The 21515-nt window shown below is 35.3% G+C and overlaps 1 protein-coding gene across 3 annotated transcripts in view; it reads right to left on the bottom strand.

The window, feature by feature from the left end:
• Positions 1 to 21515, bottom strand: part of LOC149421570 (uncharacterized) — an 83512-nt gene that overhangs the window by 36132 nt on the left and 25865 nt on the right. The window contains exons 1-2 of one of the 3 annotated variants that reach the window (XM_089634881.1): positions 17928 to 18160; positions 1138 to 2180 (exon numbers count right to left, since the gene is read on the bottom strand). In XM_089634881.1, coding sequence (XP_089491007.1) covers positions 1138 to 2145 — 1008 coding nt within the window. In that variant the 5' untranslated portion in view covers positions 2146 to 2180; positions 17928 to 18160. Of the gene's footprint in view, positions 1 to 1137; positions 2181 to 4292; positions 4650 to 17927; positions 18161 to 21515 lie in introns of those variants that run through there. The other 2 variants (XM_089634883.1, XM_089634882.1) reach the window with 2 other exon arrangements.

Raw genomic sequence — 21515 nt, 5'->3', positions numbered from 1 at the left:
AGTAGTTGCTGGATAGTCATCGAGTGGTGAATTACTGAGAGAGCTGTATGTCAAATACACATTTGTATACAACTGTTATTTTTATTAAAACAGAATCCTTAAAAAAACAATATGTGGCGTTTTTGGAGAAAACTCACCTCTAGGGCATATAACAATAATTATCAGTGAAATAACCCAAATCGGCATTCAAGGCTAGTTCGATAACGTCGAAACAGCTGTCAGAATATTAGCAGAATATAATAATAACATTATTAACACCGGATAGCTAACGTTTGTGTGACAAAAATGACAAGCATCAAATGAAAATCTAACTGCATTTCGGTAGAAGCATTCAAAAGAGTGTAGCCGTCACAAGTAAACTTAACAGTTGCTAGATTTGCGCACATAGAGGTTAAATTTAGTCGGTACTTATGTTCAATTTTTAGTTCAACGGTTTTGGTGATTTTAATGGTTGTGTCCTGAAAAATATAAGTAATTCGATTGTCATTGTTTCTCTTCGCAATGTCAAACAACAAAGGCAATGCATCCTAATTATGGTTCAATATTTAATGTTGAAAAGTGAAATTTATCTCCTAAAAAATTGTTAGCCATTTTAGATATGTGATTTAGTACTTAAATCTTAAATAAATATATATTTTTGTTATTATGTTGTTGGAATTCTAACCTCCTAATTCTATATTTTACCACAAAAAATAATAAAAACCCAATTAAAAAAATAGTGCTTCAGAAAATGTTCATCGACAATTTGAATGGTTAGCTAATTGACATACAACAATGTTAGCTATCCAGGGTTAAATTTGATTTACTTTAAATTTATTATTAATAGGTGTGAAATTATGAAAAAAATCTATCTGTCTATTTTCCAATGAAAAGTTGAAATTTTTTTGATTTGCGTTTTAGAAGACAGGTAAATTTAGCCAGTCAAAAAATCATCAGTAAATATCATTTTCGACCTTTTCAATTACAGGGCTTGATAGTAAGCAAACTAATACCATCAAAATTCTTGTAAGAAACTGACTAACATTTTATTTGTTGGTTAATGTGACAAACATCATGATTCAATGGAATAAAAATATAGTAGCATCATAATGACAAATAATAAATAAGTGAAGCAATAAGCGATGGGGAAGAGCTTACCTCGCTGTGGTTGTCGGAGAAGTTGCTGATGCAGGGACTGGCCAGCATGGCGTCGGCAGGGCTGTGATTGGCAGAGTCCCTGTCGACGGGCCTGGTCTCCAGTTCCACGGCACCAGAGTCTGTACTAACACTATGGTCTAACTTGTCTACCACCTTCACTGTGACACTGCGAGAACATTTTTCTACAGTGTCCATCTCCAGACTGGAGATCTCACTGTCTGCTGCTGCTGCTTCTGTCTCTGTCTGTGTCTCTCCCTGACTCTCGGTGACTGTACTATCTGTCTTTTCAGCCTTGGTCTCTTTATCTTTAGTTTGCTTACGCGATTTCCTACTACTCTTGTTGTTAGTTGAAGAACACTCCATCAGAACTGGAGTTGCCTCTTCTTTCCTCATCTCCTCCTGGATCACTTCCCTGACGGGGGAAACAGTAGAGAGCATGGGGGAAGAGTGCCTGTGCTCCGTTTTCCTATCGGGAGAGGAGGTTTCTTCCTTAACTTTGTGGTTCAACAAACAGTCCGTGTTAATGTCACGTTTAACACTGTAGCTCATGTTGATGTTGCTCTGGGTCAGGGTGGCTTTGGCTGGGAGGGATTTGACACGTCTATCACTGGAGGGGTTGTTCTCCTGGCAACTTTTCTGTATGGGGTGATCCATGTCGTAAAACTTGTGAGACTTTGCTTTTTCTATTTCGTAGTCGAGTTCCTTGTCCGTGAGACGGACGGGCGAGGTTCGCTGGGAGTGCACTCCGTTTGCCACTATGTCTATGGGGGCAGACTTAGCTAAGGACTTGGCTACAGATTTGGCCGGACTGGTCGTGCACCTGATGGGGGTGGGTTGGGCCTCGCTAGATGTGGCTTCCTCCAGTTCCTCTTTCAATGTCTTTGTACTTCTCGTATTTCCACCTGGGTCACTGTTGGCGCATCCTCGTTTGCGCCTGTACCAATATATTCCAAATAAAACTGCCACTGATGGAACTGTTAACACTAACAACTGACGGTAGAATGCCATCTTTGTAAGCCACTTTTAACACAATTGTGACACACCTGAAACAACAGGTAAATCTCATTAGATACTATTTAATTAGGGAAAGTTGTTTTAAAACTACAAGATGTTCTATCAAAGTACCAAAAATCGAATGATGCAAAGTTTTGAATAGTTTAGGCTTTTTTTTTTCTCATCATAAAAATAAGAAGAGTATGGGTAAACAAGTCTAATAATCAAAAAAGGAAAATGGGGTAGGTAATATTGGGTGTCGTAAGAAAATAATATCATTACATTTAATTATTATTTTTTTCCGATTTTATGTCCGGGTTATTATTATTATTAATTTAATTTTATAAAATTTTAGACGTTTTTAGTGGTCTACAATAAACCACCTAAATTTAAGAAGTGGCTTCATCTTCAAAATTGTTGTGCTAAACTACAAAAAATCGGCTGAAATTGTTTTTAAGATTGTGAGAAATCTATTTATTTTTGTCTACAGTCAAAATAAACAGAACGATAATTCATTTTAAAGACAAATCGTAAGCGCCAAAATACATCATAACTGTTTATACTTGTTTTATTAACCAGTGATTGGTCGAGATGGTTTTATGTTTTTATGGTATGAGAATCCGTTATTTGTTAAGATGTTCTAAAGCGTGAAGAATCAATGGTTGGGCTGATGATGCCAGCTCTACTAACTGGACTCCAATTAAAAGATCGGATTCATTAAATACATTGCGTAATTTGTAAATCATCTCTGGTTGCCTGCCTGTGACATCGAAAATAGGCAATCGACCAGCGTGTTTGTACAACGTTATATTTTAGCAGGTGGTCCAGTCTTGGTAGACATTAAATTAATAAGTTCCGTGTGTTATATTGCTTTATACCAGAGGTTCCCAAAGTGGTCTATATGGACCCCCAAGGGTCCATATCGGCTTGCTGGGGGGTCTATATCAGCGAGAAAAAAATTCGGGGGTCCATGAGATTCCAATGGGGGTACATACGAGTGGCCCCCATTTACCTCAAGTCAACATTTAGGAGTTGCGTAAATGACACAATAGACCTAACACAAATATAATAGACTGAGAAATTACTTATTTGATATTTGTATTTTTATATTTTGTAAAGTTGTTAATTGAGGTATATAACTAGAGTCTACGTTCCTTTTCTCGTCAAAATTAATATATTCAAGCCAAACATTGCACATTGGAAGCGGCGAATTTTTCTAGTTCCCCAACTTGTTTTTGAAAAACGTCCAGGGTAATAATGACATTCAACATTTAAATGCACTTCACACAGACTTTAAAACTAAGTTTGAGGACATTTTGACTATGGAAATGCAACGTTGAAGAATCGGATATCATGTGACAAGAAGAACTGACCGGAATAAGCACTGACAAAAACTTAAGGGGCAGTTCTGTAGGGCTAGCTACAGAAAGAAATTCCCGTTGCTTATCCTGCTTCATTTTCATTTGGTGTAATACCTCACAAGGGTGCCCCTTTCTGCACAATGTAAAGACAGAGCAACTATACCGCCACCCGGTTGTTGGGCAGGCAAGGGAAGGGAATATTTTTACTAAAAAAATAAATGATATCACATGGGACGTTAATAGTTTTAGGAAAATTCAACATTCGGCAGGTCTACGGAAAAAAAATTGACAAGTAGTCTACGGGGCAAAAAAGTTTGGGAACCTCTGCTTTATACAGTAGTATGAAAAGTTTAAAAAATACTGTGAAATTAATAAAATGAACGAGTGTCTATTATTCCTTCATCACTAAAGCGGTGACAGGAAATTGAATAATTCCAACCGCAATAAAAATTATAATTTAGAGTAATTCGTTTAAAAAGCAGAAATTTTATAAATTCTAGAGGAATTATTTATTTTGAAACGTTTCGATGGTGTCCTCATTTAATTAAATACTCGAGCCCACTTACCCACACATAAATTAGGCCCAACTATTCAGAATTTGTAAAATATGATTATTCAAACCATCCTAAAACACAATTTTAACCTCCCTGCAAAAACGATGGAGTGAGTACCTACAAAAACATGAAACAACTTAAAATATTGTTAAGTAGAAGTTTAATTTTTTAAAATCATTTTTTTTTTTAAATGAACAAACAAGTAAAAAAAGTAAACACTGCAGAAATAAAAATATTAAATATGTACCAAAAAAAGCGCGTCTGTAGCTCAGCCAATATCAGTTTTATCAACTGGTTTATAAAGACAAAAAATAATCCGAATTAACAGCAATTTACAATTCAAATCGGGGAAAATTTTTCAAAATCAAAAGTCTATACGTATAGGTACTGCAGTAAAAGATTATTTTAAACCGCTTTTGTTTACAACACGAAAGCTAAAAATAAACACCTAAAAGTAAGCAGATCCACATAATATATGCTCTGTTGACAAGTATAGAAGAGAGGCGGAAATATTTTCAGTCGGCAAGTCTGCTGCGTATTAAAAAAATCACACAACGTAGATCACCAAAAGCGCGAGAACGAACGGTATTTGTGCCCGGCCGGCATCGGAATATAGACTAAATTAATTCATAACTAAACATAGTGATTGAAATACACTGCGAAAATAATTATAGATAGGGCAAGTGGATCATAAAAGGTTACGTAGTTATGCAAAAATAATGCACACAGCAAAGGTTATCAAAAGGAGTAAAAACAAATACATTGCTGGAAATCAACACCACTAAAAGCGATCTCTCGTCAGCGGCATGGCACGCAAGGAATAATAATAATTTAAATGTTGATATAGTGGAAACTGTAGTACAAAAGAAGATCCGAATGGGCGAGAATCAATGACAAAATCGACAAAAGTAGCATTTTTGTAAATATGTTTGATTTGAATTAAATTAAAACATGACTCAGTGGCTTGGAGTTATGAAAATATTGCAATTTACGTCACGTAAAATGTCCACAAACAAAAAAAGACACGAATATGATCTGCAAAATTCTTGTGGCCTAGTTTATATCGATGTGGCCTAGGTGAGTCCCTCTACAATAGCAGCGACTTATGAAGTCTTCTCTTTACAGCATGTTGCAATTAATGTAATGACAAGTTGATATTAAAAACTGCTTTTTAAATTATAAATCAATCTCGAGTCATTTACAGCACAATACTTAAACAAAACAAACTTTTAAATTTGCTCCACCAAACAAATAGATTTACAGGTAAGTAATTTAAGCAGGGCACGTGATTATGACGACTATGAGATACATAATAGGTTACTAAAAATCATTTTCCACGAAACGCCGAGACAACCGGTAAAGAATGCATCGGAGCCTTTCTCCCACAGACCGGCGCGAAATATTTGCGGCGGCAAATGAATTCACAACTGGGTGTAAACATGACTGCTTTTGTATGAATTTAAAGGTGCGCGGAATACTTCGTAATTTGACACGCGCCTTGGGAAACAATAAATAGTATCGGAATGGTAGTAATAGCGTTCAAGGTGCAAAACCTGTTATAATATACAGGGTGTCCGGAAACTCGTAGTACAAGCGGGAAACTGGTGAATCTACATCACATTTGGAGTCGATTTTGTAGTATATTTTTTTTTTATTTGAGCTTTCGTTATCGAGTAAATCGAGTTTGAAGTTGATTTTTTTTTTTTTTTTTTATCAAATTCTTATAAATTATTACTGAAGATCAAAGTACCCAACTAATTAAAACTATTTGAAAGTAAAACAAATGAAGAAACTCGGATTTGAAGCATTATTTTGAAATCACCCTTCATTTAACCCGGTGTAATCATAAAATATTTCTGCTCTGCAGGGTTAAAACATCTGTTATTCAACCCTAAACACCAGAAAAAACTTTAACCCTAAAATAGCCGAAAAATATATTTTTTTGTTTTTTTTTTTTGAAAATGCTCAAATCAAAAAACTTTATGTTTTTTTGGGTTCCCCATGTGGTGTAGATTCTCCAGTTTCCCGCTTGTACTACGAGTTTCCGGACACCGTGTATAATAAATGTATTTAACAATTTTTTTGCTAATATAGGAAAAAACCTCGCTAAAAAAATCCAACAAGGCCTTACCCCAAATAATACAGTAAATAATGAGCATAAATTTGAATTATTTCAACCAACAACACCAGAAGAAATTGAACAAATTATTACAGGTATGAAAGGAGGTTCTGCCCCTGGTTTTGATGGGGTCACAATACAAACACTGAAATGTATAAAATCACAAGTATCAAAACCATTAACTCATATAATCAATACAAGTTTTCAAAGCGGAGTTTTTCCATCCATGTACAAACAATCTGTAATTATACCAATATTTAAAACCGGCAATCCGGAAGAACCAACCAATTACCGCCCTATTTCTTTACTATCAAACATTGCAAAAATATTTGAAAAAATTGCCAAAAAAAGAATAACTCAGTTCATAAAGATTAATAATATAATTCACGAAAACCAGTTTGGATTGATGGAAAACAAAAGCACAAAAGACGCCATTGCTAAATTATCTAGTACCATACAAGACGCTTTAGACAAATCATTAAAATGTGTTGGTATTTTTGTTGATCTCCAAAAAGCCTTCGACAGCATATCTCATGTCAAACTAATACAAAAATTAAAGATCGTAGGTTTTAATGACACAGCATTAAGTTGGCTAAAAAGTTATCTTCACCAAAGAACACAAGTTGTAAAAATTAATCACGCATCTAGTCTACCACTCACAAGTGATTTTGGGATACCACAAGGTACTGTTTTGGGTCCTTTACTTTTTATCATGTACGTAAACGATATTTTCAAACAAAACCTCAGTGGAACAGTTATATCTTACGCAGATGATACAATTATCATAATTAAGGGTAATGACTGGAAAATTGTAAATGAAAATGCAAATAATGACATCCAAATCCTAAAAAACTGGTTCGATACAAATCTACTTACAATTAACGCAAAAAAAACAATTTATATACCATTCACAATAAATAAATTCAAAACTAACCCCAACATTCATATAATAATACACAACAAAAAATGTAACAAAGATGTTTGTAATAAATCATGTACCATACTAAACCAAACAACTGAAATAAAATACCTCGGTGTAATTGTAGACCAACATATGAAATGGAACAGACACATATGTGAACTTGTTAAACGCATTAGAAAATGTATCTATATATTCATTAGATTAAGAAATGTTCTCAAGCTAAACAACCTGAAAAAAGTCTATTACGCACTAGTCCAATCATTACTTCAGTATGGAATCATTGGGTGGGGAGGTGCATATGAAAATTTTTTAAGCTCTGTTAAAGTGATACAAAAACTAATTATCAAAGTAATTTTGAAAAAAAAAACCAACTTTCTCTTCAGCATCATTGTTCAAAATTTTCGAAGTACCAAAAATTGAAGACCTCTATAAAAAAGATGCAATATTACAAATATATAAAGAAACTGTAGTAAAAAAAAACTTAAATTTAACTCATCCTTAAGGTATAATTTTAACATCCAAATTCCTCTATTTTCAACACAACAAATGCACAATAACTACATTTACAAAGGCATAAGATATTTTAATAGTCTTCCCGAAGAAGTGAAAAAAATACCAGATTTTATTTTATTCAAAAAGAAGGTCAAATTTATCTTTAAAAAAAATTAATATCACCTATCAAATGTTATAACTTCAATTCATGTTACAACCAAAATTAACGTCACAATCCTCTTTTAAGTTTATATTTATTGTACTGTAATTTTGTTAATTACTGATATAAACATGAAATAATTGTCAAATAACTCCTACGCCAAGCTCAAGAGCTAGCACTCTTCATTGGAGTAGAAATTCAATAACTTATGTTTTACACATTACCTAATTTTATGTACAATGTAACAATGTTTTAAGTTAAACAATAAAAAAATAAAAAAAATATTTATGATCAAAAAGTTTGGGGAAGGGGACTTTCATTAAACATTGCGTCACATTGGACCAAAGGGTATAAAAGCCCAGCTACACTACTCGCGAAGTTGATCGAAGTTGACCGAATACGATAGTGTGGGCACGAACTTCACTTCGCTTCGGGGAACTTCGCTTCGCTTCGCCCGACTTCCGATTGTTGAGTGACTGGACTGAGTTACTCGCGAAGTTGCACGAGTGTGTGGGCACGTACTTCGAACTTCGGCTAACTTCGCCGAGGACTTCGTCGAAGCGTCGAAGCGAGTAGTGTAGCTGACGCTTTATATCTGCAATTTTCGGGGAACAGCTCCAGCTCTGATGGCTGCAGAGTGCAAAAGCTCAGTACGCGCGCTGCAAACGGAAGTGGATAGATGGCATGTTTACTACCGTCTCTGAAAGAACTGTCAAACTAATCACATTTGAAGTGCAAGACCAATTTATGACACTATATTCATTGAATAACTGTACAACTAAAGTTTTAAATGAAATTGTGAGTCGAAATTGAGGCTTAAAGGTTCAGCAAGGGGATTGTTGTTACGGGTGGTTGAGTGGTGGGGAGGTTTGCAGAAATGGCAGTTTTTAATCCAGATCCGAGTGCTTTCCTCCGGTCAGAGAAATCATCAGACCGAATCTCCGGCGCCTCTGCTCTCGACTTTAGGCACGCCTGGCCGCTCCAGGGAAGGGAAATTAATCCGGCCGATGTTGGATACATTCCTCGGGTAAAGAGTGCCGCCGGGTCCCGAAGGTTCAGAATTTAATAGGGCCAAAACAAAGACGAGTAACAAGAGAATAAAACATTACCTGAATAAAAATGACGTAATTTTTGTGTTTATCTACATTTCAAAATTAATTTCACATTATTTGAATGCACAGGATACGATCATTAAAGTTTTATTCCGTCAAAATTATTCCGATGCGTTTAAACATTTCATTTTTTATCACATGGCGAACCACATTTGACACAAGCCGTGGGAAATGGGACGAAGGATTTACTTCAGTTCACGCCTATCCTTTGTTTGATTTGAAGACACTGCATAGTGCCTGTGCATAATGTCTTCGACGTAGACTTGAATGGAAACCAATGTCACCACTGACTTAGTGCCGTTTAGTTCAAGTCTATTTAGCAAGCATTCTGTCTCTCTTACACTTGTCTGACATCATGTACCGCCATTCCATTTGATCGAAATGAAAACGTCATAATTACACAACATACACTATTGTGATGCAAGTGATGAGATATATTAAAATATACATGTTTAAGTACCTATTAAGTAGGTCCATACAAAACCTGTAACATGGGTAATGAGACTAATGAGCCTGTGATGAGAACGGTTCTTAATCTTCACCAATGATTTTTTTTTAAAGAAAGACAAACATTCCCGGGTTACGAATAACCTGACAATATTTGAAATTCTCCTACTACCACCACAGTAAGCGGAAAATGTTGCTTGTGTTGATGGAGGACTTAGCCAGAACACACTACGCCTGGGTGGGACCCAAACGCGATGTCAACTCGGCCACCGACCGGTCGAAGAGATATATGAGTAATAATTATAAAAGGGAAGAAAGTGTGCGGAGATAAAGATAAATTTTGAAATCAAGGATTATATGCTCACAAATTGTAATTATTGAAATAAAACATTATGCGTAAGTAGTTCTAATTTTTTTTGTTTTTGTACGTTAGCAAGGAATCGTGAAAAATGTTTAAGTGCAGTACAGTAATTTTTCATAGTAGGTATATAATATGTTGTGATCGTGCGAGTAATTATGGTTGAGTTATTTGCTGCATTAGTGCTGTTTGCTTCTATATGAAGAGCAGTTATAAAATAATGATGAAACACAGTTCTGTATGCATTTTAAATTTAAGCAAAGAAAGGTCAGACTATTGGATCACGAAACACGCCCACATCTTGTGTCGTCTCTGTCAATCGCCGTGTTACTATTTTACGTAATAAGGAACTATTCGATATTTTTTTATGAATTCGACCTCTTAATTTTTGTAATACATATTTAAAAATGTCGCTAGCATAGTAAATTACCGAAGTGAAAATTTTTCAACGCTCGCCAAAACGATCGAAATCTGGCAAGCTAAGCGTGACGTCACATGTATCTCGGTTTTGTCGGTTAACAGTAAGGCCATTTCCAAACGGGTCGGTATGAAACAATATGTCGGTACAAAACCCAAAATAAACAAATAGCAAGAATTAAAAAAAAATAAACTTGTGAAATACTTTGTAGTGACCCGTGTGCGAGTCCACGCAGCGCGAAGCCGCGTAAAACTGCCCGCATTCTCATGCTGCGTATACATATGAAAACCGAAGCGCGAGCGAAACCACGAAAGGAACAAAGAAACCGCAACGCGGCAGACCGGCGCGGCGTCGTGAGAAACCGTGAGGAACCGGCCAAAATTTTCACGAAAACCCCGCGATTTAAATTAGCTAAATATTATTATTATTCTTAATTTTGTTAGAACCAGCCGACCAAGGGTGTTTAAATCTCTCGTGCTTTTAATATTTTAAATTATATGGAAAATTAATTATGGTAATTACAAATATTGTCATCTTTTTTTCGCGTGAATTTTTTTTTTCAACAATCGCCGATTTTTCGTCACTCAACTGAACAAACGTTTGCATATATATATATTTAATAAAAACCAAACATTTATCGAAAAATCCAGGACAAAATATGATTCGGAATCAGCGTTTATTGATCTTATATATTATAATATAAATAATGCTCTATTAGTATTATCGGTTTTAACTCCCTGAACGTCACACAGTCAATGTACTGTGCTTTTGCTGTACTTTTGTTTAATATTGTACCCAAGATTAAAGAAAAGAATGCGTGTGAAATAACATCTTTGCTATTTCATAAGACTAATTTAAAATTACATTACAGACCAAATGTTAAACCTATTGTCATTTATGAACACCGTTGTTATAAAATGTATTAGGAACAATTCTAACAAATCGCCAATGGAATAAATAATGTCTACCAAAAGTTGTCTGTAAATCGTCAATATACATAGGTAATTTTGCAGAGGAAAGTAGATATTAGATATTATCAAATATTATGTTGATTATGTTCAGCATTGAACTGTTTGAGTCACATTTTTTTACACAAATAATAAAATTTTACAATAAGGGGTCACGTGGCCGAACTGGTGGTAATATGAGATGGACAGGAAGTACGTGACGGACGAAAATGGACACAATAATCAAAGTGCCATTTGAAAACTAATGATCACATTATTTCACATGTTGCAAAATAGAAAACGTTCTACGGTAATTTGTAGCGAAAAAAAACAAGCTTAAATTAAGGGGAAGATAAATAATAACATCGCAAAATAAATGAATTATTAGTCACATTCACCAAGCAGCGAGGCTAAGAATAATATTACGTATATTCATGTATAATTCTAAATAGACAAGTGGGAAATTTTCAATTAATAGAGATACGTCTACTGCACTTTATTAGGAATTAAGATTTTTATGTTTCAGATGCACTTCTAGTAATTACCCTTAACAATAAATCGACATAAACACATAATGCAATTTATGAACAATGCTGACACAAAAACAATTGTAATGCTACGTACACATCCGCGACCCGAACTGCCGAACTGAACCTCAACTAATGGAAAGAAACGAAGTAACCGCAAATAGCGCGAAACGCTTGCAGTTGATTCGTTCCTTTCCCGTAATTCGTGGTACAGTTCGCAAATGTATACGTACCCTAAGGTTCCGCAATACCTTGAACCCGGGATTCAAAACGTGAAGGGCGAGCACTTTCCCAGGCAAGCAACAGAACAAAGTACTAAGACTGTTATTGTTACAAGTTTATCGAAACAAAAAAGGCGATCATCACCTTGTTAGTGTGTATTGGGATTCTTGTAGACCAAGACGAAGAAATTAACTTCAGTACACTCAACTGAATCCTGAAGTCGCTATCAGTCGCAATCAGCTTATCAGTCGCGTCCATAGACATATGAATATTAGTAGACCTGCCCTAAGTGATTAAAAGCGTATTATTCCCCACTCCCCATACCGGTTCCATTGGAGCCGGCTGGGATCGCGTATGGCTTCCCGTGAATCTTGAGAATGTGACGTCATCATTCTTGTTCGAGCTAGCGTCGAGCTATGGTCAAGGCATTTTACGAAATAACACGGCAAAATGGTGGCTTGTGCTATGAAAACTTGTAAAAATAGATGTGAAAAAGAGAATAAACCCAATTGTCGTATTAAATTCCATATGTAAGCATTATTTTAAGCTTATTCACATCGAATAATATGGATCAGTTGTAGAAACATATACTATCACATCGAGATACATCTAGACGCAAAATACAAAGCCGTTTGCATAAGAATCAGGGATGTGCCTTCGCCTTTTGCGCTTTAGGTACCACGTGTTAGGTACGCGCTTGTTTCGTATGTACGGTACTGCTGGAACGAGAAGGAGTGCATATCACGTAATGCGCTAGGTTATACCGAGTGGCGATGTTTGATATAAAATCATGTTTTTGTTTTTAATTGAAAAAGTGTCATCGGAATGCAAAATGATGTCCAAATTTTTACTCCAAATACTCTTAGGAATCGCTGGTAAAAACTGTGTGTATATAATTTCATTTGTTTTTTTAGTTATTTTACTTTTCTTTCTTAAAGATTTCAATATTTTATTATTAATAGGAACATAGCGGTTGTGACAACCCTCCAACATTGGTCGAATGTAGCGATTCCCAAGTGTGCGCATCGTTGTTACTGGGAAGTAAATTATGAACACTTATAAAAGTGTCTTAACTAAATACGTAAACAAAATATTCGACTCTGAAAATAGAAGAATTTTTTTTGCCGAATTAGGACTTCGCAATTTTTTTTTTTTTTTTTTTGTTATTTGTTTTTGGGGTATTATGCCGTGTTGCGCTAACTCCTTCCTTAGCCAACGTTTCGGACAGCATTGCAGTGTCCATTGGACACTGTATAACATACATACAATACAATACAACATACAATACCCCAAAAACAAATAACAAAAATACTTTTGGCCGTGAAAATCTTAAATCATATTCTTCGCAAATTTGTTCATAACGTGGCGAGTAATTTGCGCTCCCATGTAAAAATGTCTATTCATTCAAAAGCAGATTTTACTTTTAAGAACTAAATGGTGATATTAAAATTCGAGATGCCTATATACTGTCAGATTGATTTATTGACGAATCACAGTCAGCTTTACCCCCTTCGTTCTTCAACAGTTGATTTTACCCCTCACCTTTAATTTCTAGTCTATACATTCATGTCTGTGGTCGCGTCCATTACGCGACTTATAATAATCAGTCGCGTCCATTACGCGACTGATTATTATAAGATTTCATTATAATAGATTTTCTAATATAAAAATTATATTAGAAAATCGTAACAGAAAATATTTTCTATTGTCCCAAAGAAAAAAAAATTGTCGGGTACCCAAAATAATCTTTATTGTAAAGGTTTTAAGATATACAACGAACTGCCGACGGATGTTAGAGAAGCTAAAAGGCTTGTATATTTTCGTGGGTTATGCCTAAATGCTGAAATAAAAAAGTTTATAATGCTAAGTATAAAAATGTAATTTTTAAAAAGTAAATATATTTACAACTAAATAAAATAAAACATAAAAATGGGGCAATAATTTTCATCAATTGTTACATACATATTTTGTATGTTTATTTTATAAAATTCATTTAATTTATTGGTCTGACAGTTTCAGCAACGTCACCTGACACTGAGTATTGCATGCAGCGATGCAGTCCTCGAAACGGATGTACATTCTGTACAGCTTTGTTACTTGGTATCCCATCTACCCGTGGAAGGTTATTAACACATTGTTTGCGGGAGACGCTTAAAAGCGTCTTTTGCGTACTGTTGGTAGAGAGCGGGAGACGCTTAAAAGCGTTTTTCGTATTTGTACACTATTGGTAAAGCGCGGGAGACGCCAAAATGCGTTGTACACTTAGAGTAACAATATATTACGAGTAACGTATGATGTTGGTTACGCTGTGAATTAAAAAATTATGCGTCAGCTCTCGAGACACGTGTACTAGGTACCTGACAATTAGGGTCGGGTGGCCGGCCGACTGTGGTCATAAAACATACACTTGAAATAAAATAACTGTTAAATAAATGTTTTGTTTTTTTTTTTAAATCTTTACATTTCTTCAGTGCTAAAGCAATATTGCTTCGTTCAAGACGTTCTCTATTATCTTTTCTGCCTACATTCCGCTTTAAAAATTTCGTACAAAGTATTTGTGTGCTGTGCTCGAAAAGTTATTTGTTACATATTTGTTAGTTATTTGTTACATAATAAAGGGATATTTTTGCATAAAAAATACCCTATAAAAATGGACTACGGTAATGATAATCGATTACAATAAATATATGAAAGGCGTTGACCGAGCAGACCAATATCTTTCGTATTATTCTATTTTACGAAAAACCACTAAATGAACAAAAAGTCTAGCGATGTATATAATAAATTGTGCATTATTCAACTCATTTGTTGTGTACAACTCCGTAAAAGAAAGGAAAATTAAATATAAACAATTTTTTAAGGAAATCGCAGAGCACTGGGTGGCTGATCAGATTTCGTCAGATAATAGTCAAGACCCGGAACCAACACCATCAACATCTGGTATCCGAAAAAAATCTTCAAAATCTGATCCTCTAGGAAGACTATCGATGGATATGCGAAAACATATACTGGAAAAGATTGAAGGCCCTGGTAAAAATAAGAATCTGCGAAAGCGATGTCGTGTGTGCGCGGTACGCAAAATACTTAGCGAAACCCGGTACATGTGTAAATTCAATGATGTACCTTTACATAAAGAGAATTGTTTCCAACGATTTCATAATTTCAAACAATATTAGTGTTTAGTGGTATGTATTTTAAAAAATATATATACTATGTTGAATGTGCATAAAATGACTAAATCGACAATACGACAAAAGTGCAGTTTTTTCAAATTTTTAAAATTTAAACTTATATATCATAAATGTTTCTTCAAAAATTTAAAAATTTGTGAAAAGATCATAATAAAGGATTTTGAATAAGGTAAAATACTGAAAATTTTATTTAAATTTGATCAATAGTTCAGAAGTTATAGCTATTTTACATGAAACGGAATTTTGCGCGCGAACGTGATAAAAATTGCCCGCTTTACGGCGTAGATTGATTAAAAAACCCCCCGCAAACATTGTGTTAAAAGGGATCCCAGACAACGAACGGCGCACGATCAGAATATCGACTCTTGATTAAAAAAATCATCACCCTTCCTTCATTAGATTTGAATGCCTTCGATGACTTTTATTGTTTAACCTTTTAATATGGATGGGCCATAGAAAACGTCTCGCGAACCTGGTAACAGCATGAGGAATGTGTTTCTGCCACCTCTCCTCATTCGATATTGACACTTCTTATGAAAGCATGAAAACAACGCACCTAAGGGTTAAACTCAGTTTCAGATCTTAGCTTTGATACGATTGTAAGGTTGCCCTTGGAAACTTAGATAATATTACTTCAACTGACGCAACCAATATAGTCCCAGCTAGTTTTGGCACTGAGCTTGAAAATCGGCACGAAGGTTGCCCAATGGCTAATGGTAGCAATACTAGGCCTGACTTTTAACTAACATCAAACTTCATAATATTTTATGATGGACCACATTCATCTGTTGCCAAAAAGTACGTTTTATAATAGTTACACTTATTTTGCACTAACAATATAATATTTACTCTCAGTATCTGCAAAGGTAACAGGATATAACGATCTCAGACTTTTTTTGCTTCGGGAGTTTTAAATGCCAGTAGACCGACTCGTTAACGGGGCTTGGAACGACCTTTCACAACAGCTACAGAATGTGGATAGAGACAAATTATATACTTTCGAAGATGACGGCCTTGGAACCTAAATCCGTGGAAATGGCTAACGTTTAAACCCAATCGGAATACACAACTCACGAGCGGCGACAGAGGCAGCTATTGGAAATAGTTAATTTGCTTTACAGTTCGATAGAAATTGCCTACAGTCATCAATAATTGGTTCGGTATTACACATTGGTAGTTCAGTAAGGAATTCAACATATTTGAAATCGAGGTAAGCGAATCACCATCACGAAAAACGCGGTACAAAAGACGATCACTGACATGAAATAAGAACGTAGTTGCCACGCGAAGAATATAATACAAATAACCATCGTGGGTTTTAGTTTGCTACCTAAATAATATAAATAGCGAACACATGCTGACGAATAATCCAACCAGAATAGTTAAATAATTACCCCATGTCGAGTACGAAGCTTTATACACACCGAGAGATTATGTACAGTCACATTTATTGAGGAACACGGATACAGCAGACAATCTAATAGCCTCCTTAACCTCAAAAATAATAAATCAAACCCACCACTGAGACAAATACTTCAAATAATAACAGCAAGCTTGAAGCAACTAACTAAGCATACATCTATTTGACTACTTGTTATCAAAACTGATATAAATTTGACAGTGGCTTGACCGAGTTGAGCGGAGTGATAAGATAAGATAAATGAAGCGTCTTAACCACATATTTGATAAATTATTACGCGTGCATTATCTTATTAGTTCCACGAATAAGGAAATCCAATAACATGCGATCGAAACGTAATTTTATTCATTTCCGAACTTCCGAACGGTGTATGGTACGTACCTATCAAATCTTTACACACGCACAGAGCAAAAACTTGTTTAGTATGAAGTACAGATGTATAATTATTGAAGGCATTTGTAGAAAGACTGTACCGTTAAACCTAATAAACCGTGACCTTGTCATTTTTTATGCATTTCCAAAAACTGTTTTGGCGAAGGAAAAAAATCGTTAAAATGATGACATACAAAGGTAGCCAGGGACACAAAGTCTATGGTTGTAGATAAGGCGCATAAAAGACATCAGATTAGTAAGTACGTATTTACCCGCCGTAACATTTTTTAACTTTTAGATATGTGGCTCCCGTAAACAAGTGTTTCCTTTGTGCTGGAGGGGTTGGGAGATCGAACTCATACAAACATGCAGTGCAACCTGAGAAATGAAATAATGTATTCGTACAACGCTGTTCGCTCGGGCGTAAGTACGAAATAACCTGTATTTTAAAAAGGTGAACGAAAAGGTAACAAACGCCTTTGCGGCAAAAGCACGTGGGAAATACAATGAGGATGAAGGGGTCTTGCTTCAGAACGTATTTTATATAGTTATACATACGAATTTACTAAGTTTTGAGGCTTGCTGGACACAAGGGTAATTTAATAATAACCCCAAGTTAAAATAATATCTTATTTACTTATCAATCAAGACATCATTATTGAAAGGATATAATCGATGCAATGTTACCTTTAGTGCAATATTAAACACAATGTGGAAGCGGGCCACAGGTGAGGGGATTGGTTTCTGCAAACTTTCATAAACGAGCATGCACAATGTACATATTTGCGCTCTTAATAAATTTGCCATGTAAGCATCGCGAGAGCAATCCCTCGCGGCAATCTGATTAATCCGCTGGTTAAAGAGAGTAAAAAAAAAGTGAAATACAGTATCATAGCGAATTCACTGCTTCTTGGGGAAAGGAACTATTTTGGTGTTTGTCAAACAAAAACATAGCAACTGAATACGAATGATAACGATGGCTGAAACGGTGTTCGGAAGATCAAAATAAACCACGTTGCGGCAGAGGCACTATCTGAAACATACGGAGAAGACCATTCCCATCTATTCTCAAACGAAAACTGATTTTCTTTCAATTTTAACTCTTATCCTGATTCTATGAATAAATATTAATTAATCTGGGAAAACACTTTTTGTTTGTTTTTGGTTGTACTTACATGAATGTATGCACATTCCGCTACGGCTGCGGCCGCTTCCATAATTTAGAAGATTAGTCCCAATATCACGTGTCACTATTATTTATCGAAATGGACGAAGGTCCGTGGTGTTTCTGGAAGAATGTAAACAAGCGGACTGAAGACTACCACTACAAGAGTACCGGGAGAGAGACGTGAACCGGCGCAAGTTGCGCAGAGGACTGGGCGCCGAGCGCTGTGGGGCCTGCCGGCCAGCAAGCACGTGGTGAGGGCCGACGTGGCTCGGGGCCCGCTGCGCCACATGCACGCCGGTATCACATAGGCACTCGAGTCGCAAGGCCTACATCATTATCCGCACTATCGACACGATACAAGCTGGAATGTTCCCTTCCTTACTCGGGGCCGTTATTTGATTAGCTTCTGTCGGATGTTGAATCCCGCGGATTTACATAGAACAGCGTGGACACGGCAACGAGGGGCCACAGAGCAGATAAAAAGCAATAGTTGTCATTCTAATCAATTCCAATCCTAAACCTGGTTAACATCTTTTGGCGAGGTGACTGCGTTAAGGTTACCGGTGCTGGGGGATTTTATCAATCACCTGTGTTGACCTTCCCACTGGACACCGATGAATGAAGGGAAAATTTGAATCGCAGTTATTTGCGGTTCTCATGCAATAACAACTTGTTATTATGGCATACGGCGACACATTGTTTTTATCACCGGCACTGCATTGGCCTCTTATGCTACAAATTGGATAATAATGTGACTTTCAATTTTTCCAAATAATTTAATAGAAACGATTAATCTGAAAGTTTAAAAATAATTCGTCACGTTGTAATATTATTTCCATCTTGGGTAGAGATAATAAGTGACTGTGTTCCGTTTTCTCCCTCCCACCAGTCAGATGGAAAAACCACAATAAATCCTATCAGTGATTGCGATACCTATTTACAGATACGAAATATACTCGCGCGCATACAGGTGTTTGTTTTACATTGAAGAAAACATCACATTGTTATTTACAGTTGGAACAAATTGACTGATACCAAACGTTAATCGAATTTAAAAAAAAGTCGGGAACAGAAAGGAAATCAAAGTAATAAATATTATTTTTCTAGGCAACTTTTCCCTCTTAATTAAATTATTTAATACTTATCTTCGCACATAAGAAATATCTACTTTACCGTAAAGAAATTTACCACCGAATGCGAAGCTTCTGTCAATGAGAACTTCCCGAATACCCCATTATGATAAATTACTGGCACACCTGCAGAATGCCATGTTCAGTGTGAGAGTGAAAAGCTCCCGGCGTATTTCCCATGAATTGTTGTTAATTTATTAAAAATCTGGTCAAATTATTCGTTTTCCTGTTAAAAACGGGACTTCTAACAAATTCTGACAAATTTCATAACAAAACTATCAGTAAAGCACGAATATGTGTCGGAACACCTGTTCTTCAAAACAATAATTTTCGCATCTCGTCCATTATTTTTATTCCAATAAGGCCACCTGCGTTGAACACGTGTTCAGAAATTTTCTGAATTACTAATATTTTATTAGGAAATGGTCACTCAGTCACATTTTAAACAGTATCTTGATAAAAAATACTGTACTCATTTTTATCCGTGTAACGATTGAAAACCGCGTGGCAACTACGGCGGTATTTTTTGTTGTAAAAAGATGCCGGGAGGTTTTGACTCCCGACATTAACAGGACTCGAGCGCCGGCTTCATTTCACATTGCGCTGTCCTAGTTCTTGTATGTTCAATAGATCTTTTTTTGCAAAACTGAGTTATGAGTGCCAATATGTTCATTAGCCTATTGCGCATTAATGAAGCTCAAAAAAAATATATTTTTTGGTTTTTAAGTGACATTTTAAGCATTTTTCGAGTGCCAATATCCACTCACGGAATAATGTTTCAGTTTTATTTGTTCAATCTCCTGGATATTGAACATTCAAACACTCAAAGTTATGAATATAATATTTTTAAAAAGTTCATTGATATATTTGTTCAACATCCCGCCGAACGTTTGAGGTCTTGAATGTTCAATCTCCACTGTCAACCAATCAGGAGCCGGCTAGTTAAAATGTGCGGCCATGTTGATTTTTAGTTGTTTTCTAACAACGAAATTGTTCCATTAAAAATACGTTTAATTGCGAATATATACTGTTATTGAACTAAAAAATGACTTCACCGACTCCAGAATCAATTCATCTAAGAACAGTAGCTCAAATAGAAAGGTAAGTCTTAAAATTATGTCATTTATAGGCTTTTTCACCATATTTTACATGTACTTCTTGAATTTGCTAGGCAAATATACAAGGTGCTTCATTTATTATTTATTTATTCAATTATTTATTTACAAACTTAGGACTTTTACATAAAATGAGTATTAATAAATTATATTAGTGCATTAAAACTTATTTTTATTCAAGAAATACAACAAAAGAGCCAGGACATGGAAATGTGCAAAAAGTCGACTGTCCTCATAGTCTGATTGAAAGACATCTACGACACATATTTTGTCCGTTATCACTGCTGAGATCGCTGATGAAAACGATGTCCAAATATTTCAATTTTGAATTCATTCAATTAAAAGTTAATGATTTTTTGTTTTTTTTAGTCACATAAAAAACAATAAACATATTCTTATGTAGGAACTACAATAAAACCAATTAGGCGAACGACTAACAACAATAAATGTAATGTTAAATAGCGCACACCCATAACCCAAATCGCGGGATATTATAATTTTAGGATTTTAAGAGCTGAAAGTATTTAAAAAAATAATATTTTACTCACGATAACCAACATAAATAATAAGCTCACGGCAAATAAGACCTTCCGAAAGAAAAAAAAATCTTTCTAAAGTAAGTAAACTTTAAAAATTACATTTATCAAATGTAGGTAACGAAACAAAAAAAAAAAAAAAAAAAAAAAAAAAAAAAAAAAAAAAAAAAAAAAAAAAAAAAAAAAAAAAAAAAAAAACCAAACAAATTTTCAACTGAAAATTGAACTTCAATAATACCGCACACAGTTTCAACTGCTCTCAACCATCTGGAGCCAGTGAGACTATGGAATCCCCAATTGGGGTATATTAGTATATTATGAGGCTGAAGGTAGTGTGGAGGGGAAGGAGATGGAGAGGAGAAAGAGAGGATGAAGGAGAAGAGAGATGGTATGTGAGTATCTATTCAGATCTGATCACCAAACACGGCTAAAGCCATTTCAATTCTTTTGGTGGTCTTTACACCATATCTTCCTCTCTGGAACATGCCGCAAATAGACAATATGTTATTTTAAATGAATAATTTGTGAAATAACATAAATGAATCAAATAAAATTTACTTGCGCACGCCGGGATTTGAATCCGCGACCTCCGGATTTCTAGTCAAGAGTACCCCTAGACCACGGAGGCCGTAATACGTACGATATAAGAATATTTCACATCACGCATGCACCGACAACCGATAGTAGTATATTAGCGGTAGGTACCTTTGTACTTGTGCATTGTTTTCAAACTTCCAAAATATTGGATGATTTATATAGAGCAGTTTTTGTGAAAAATCAACTCAAGGACTCTGTTTGTATATTTTAAAGTAAT

This window comes from Hesperophylax consimilis, chromosome 8 (genome assembly GCF_061612785.1).
Source record: "Hesperophylax consimilis isolate HC1 chromosome 8, BYU_Hcon_1.0, whole genome shotgun sequence".
Classification (NCBI taxonomy): Eukaryota; Metazoa; Arthropoda; class Insecta; order Trichoptera; family Limnephilidae; genus Hesperophylax; species Hesperophylax consimilis.
This window is presented reverse-complemented; position numbering and strand designations above follow the sequence as displayed.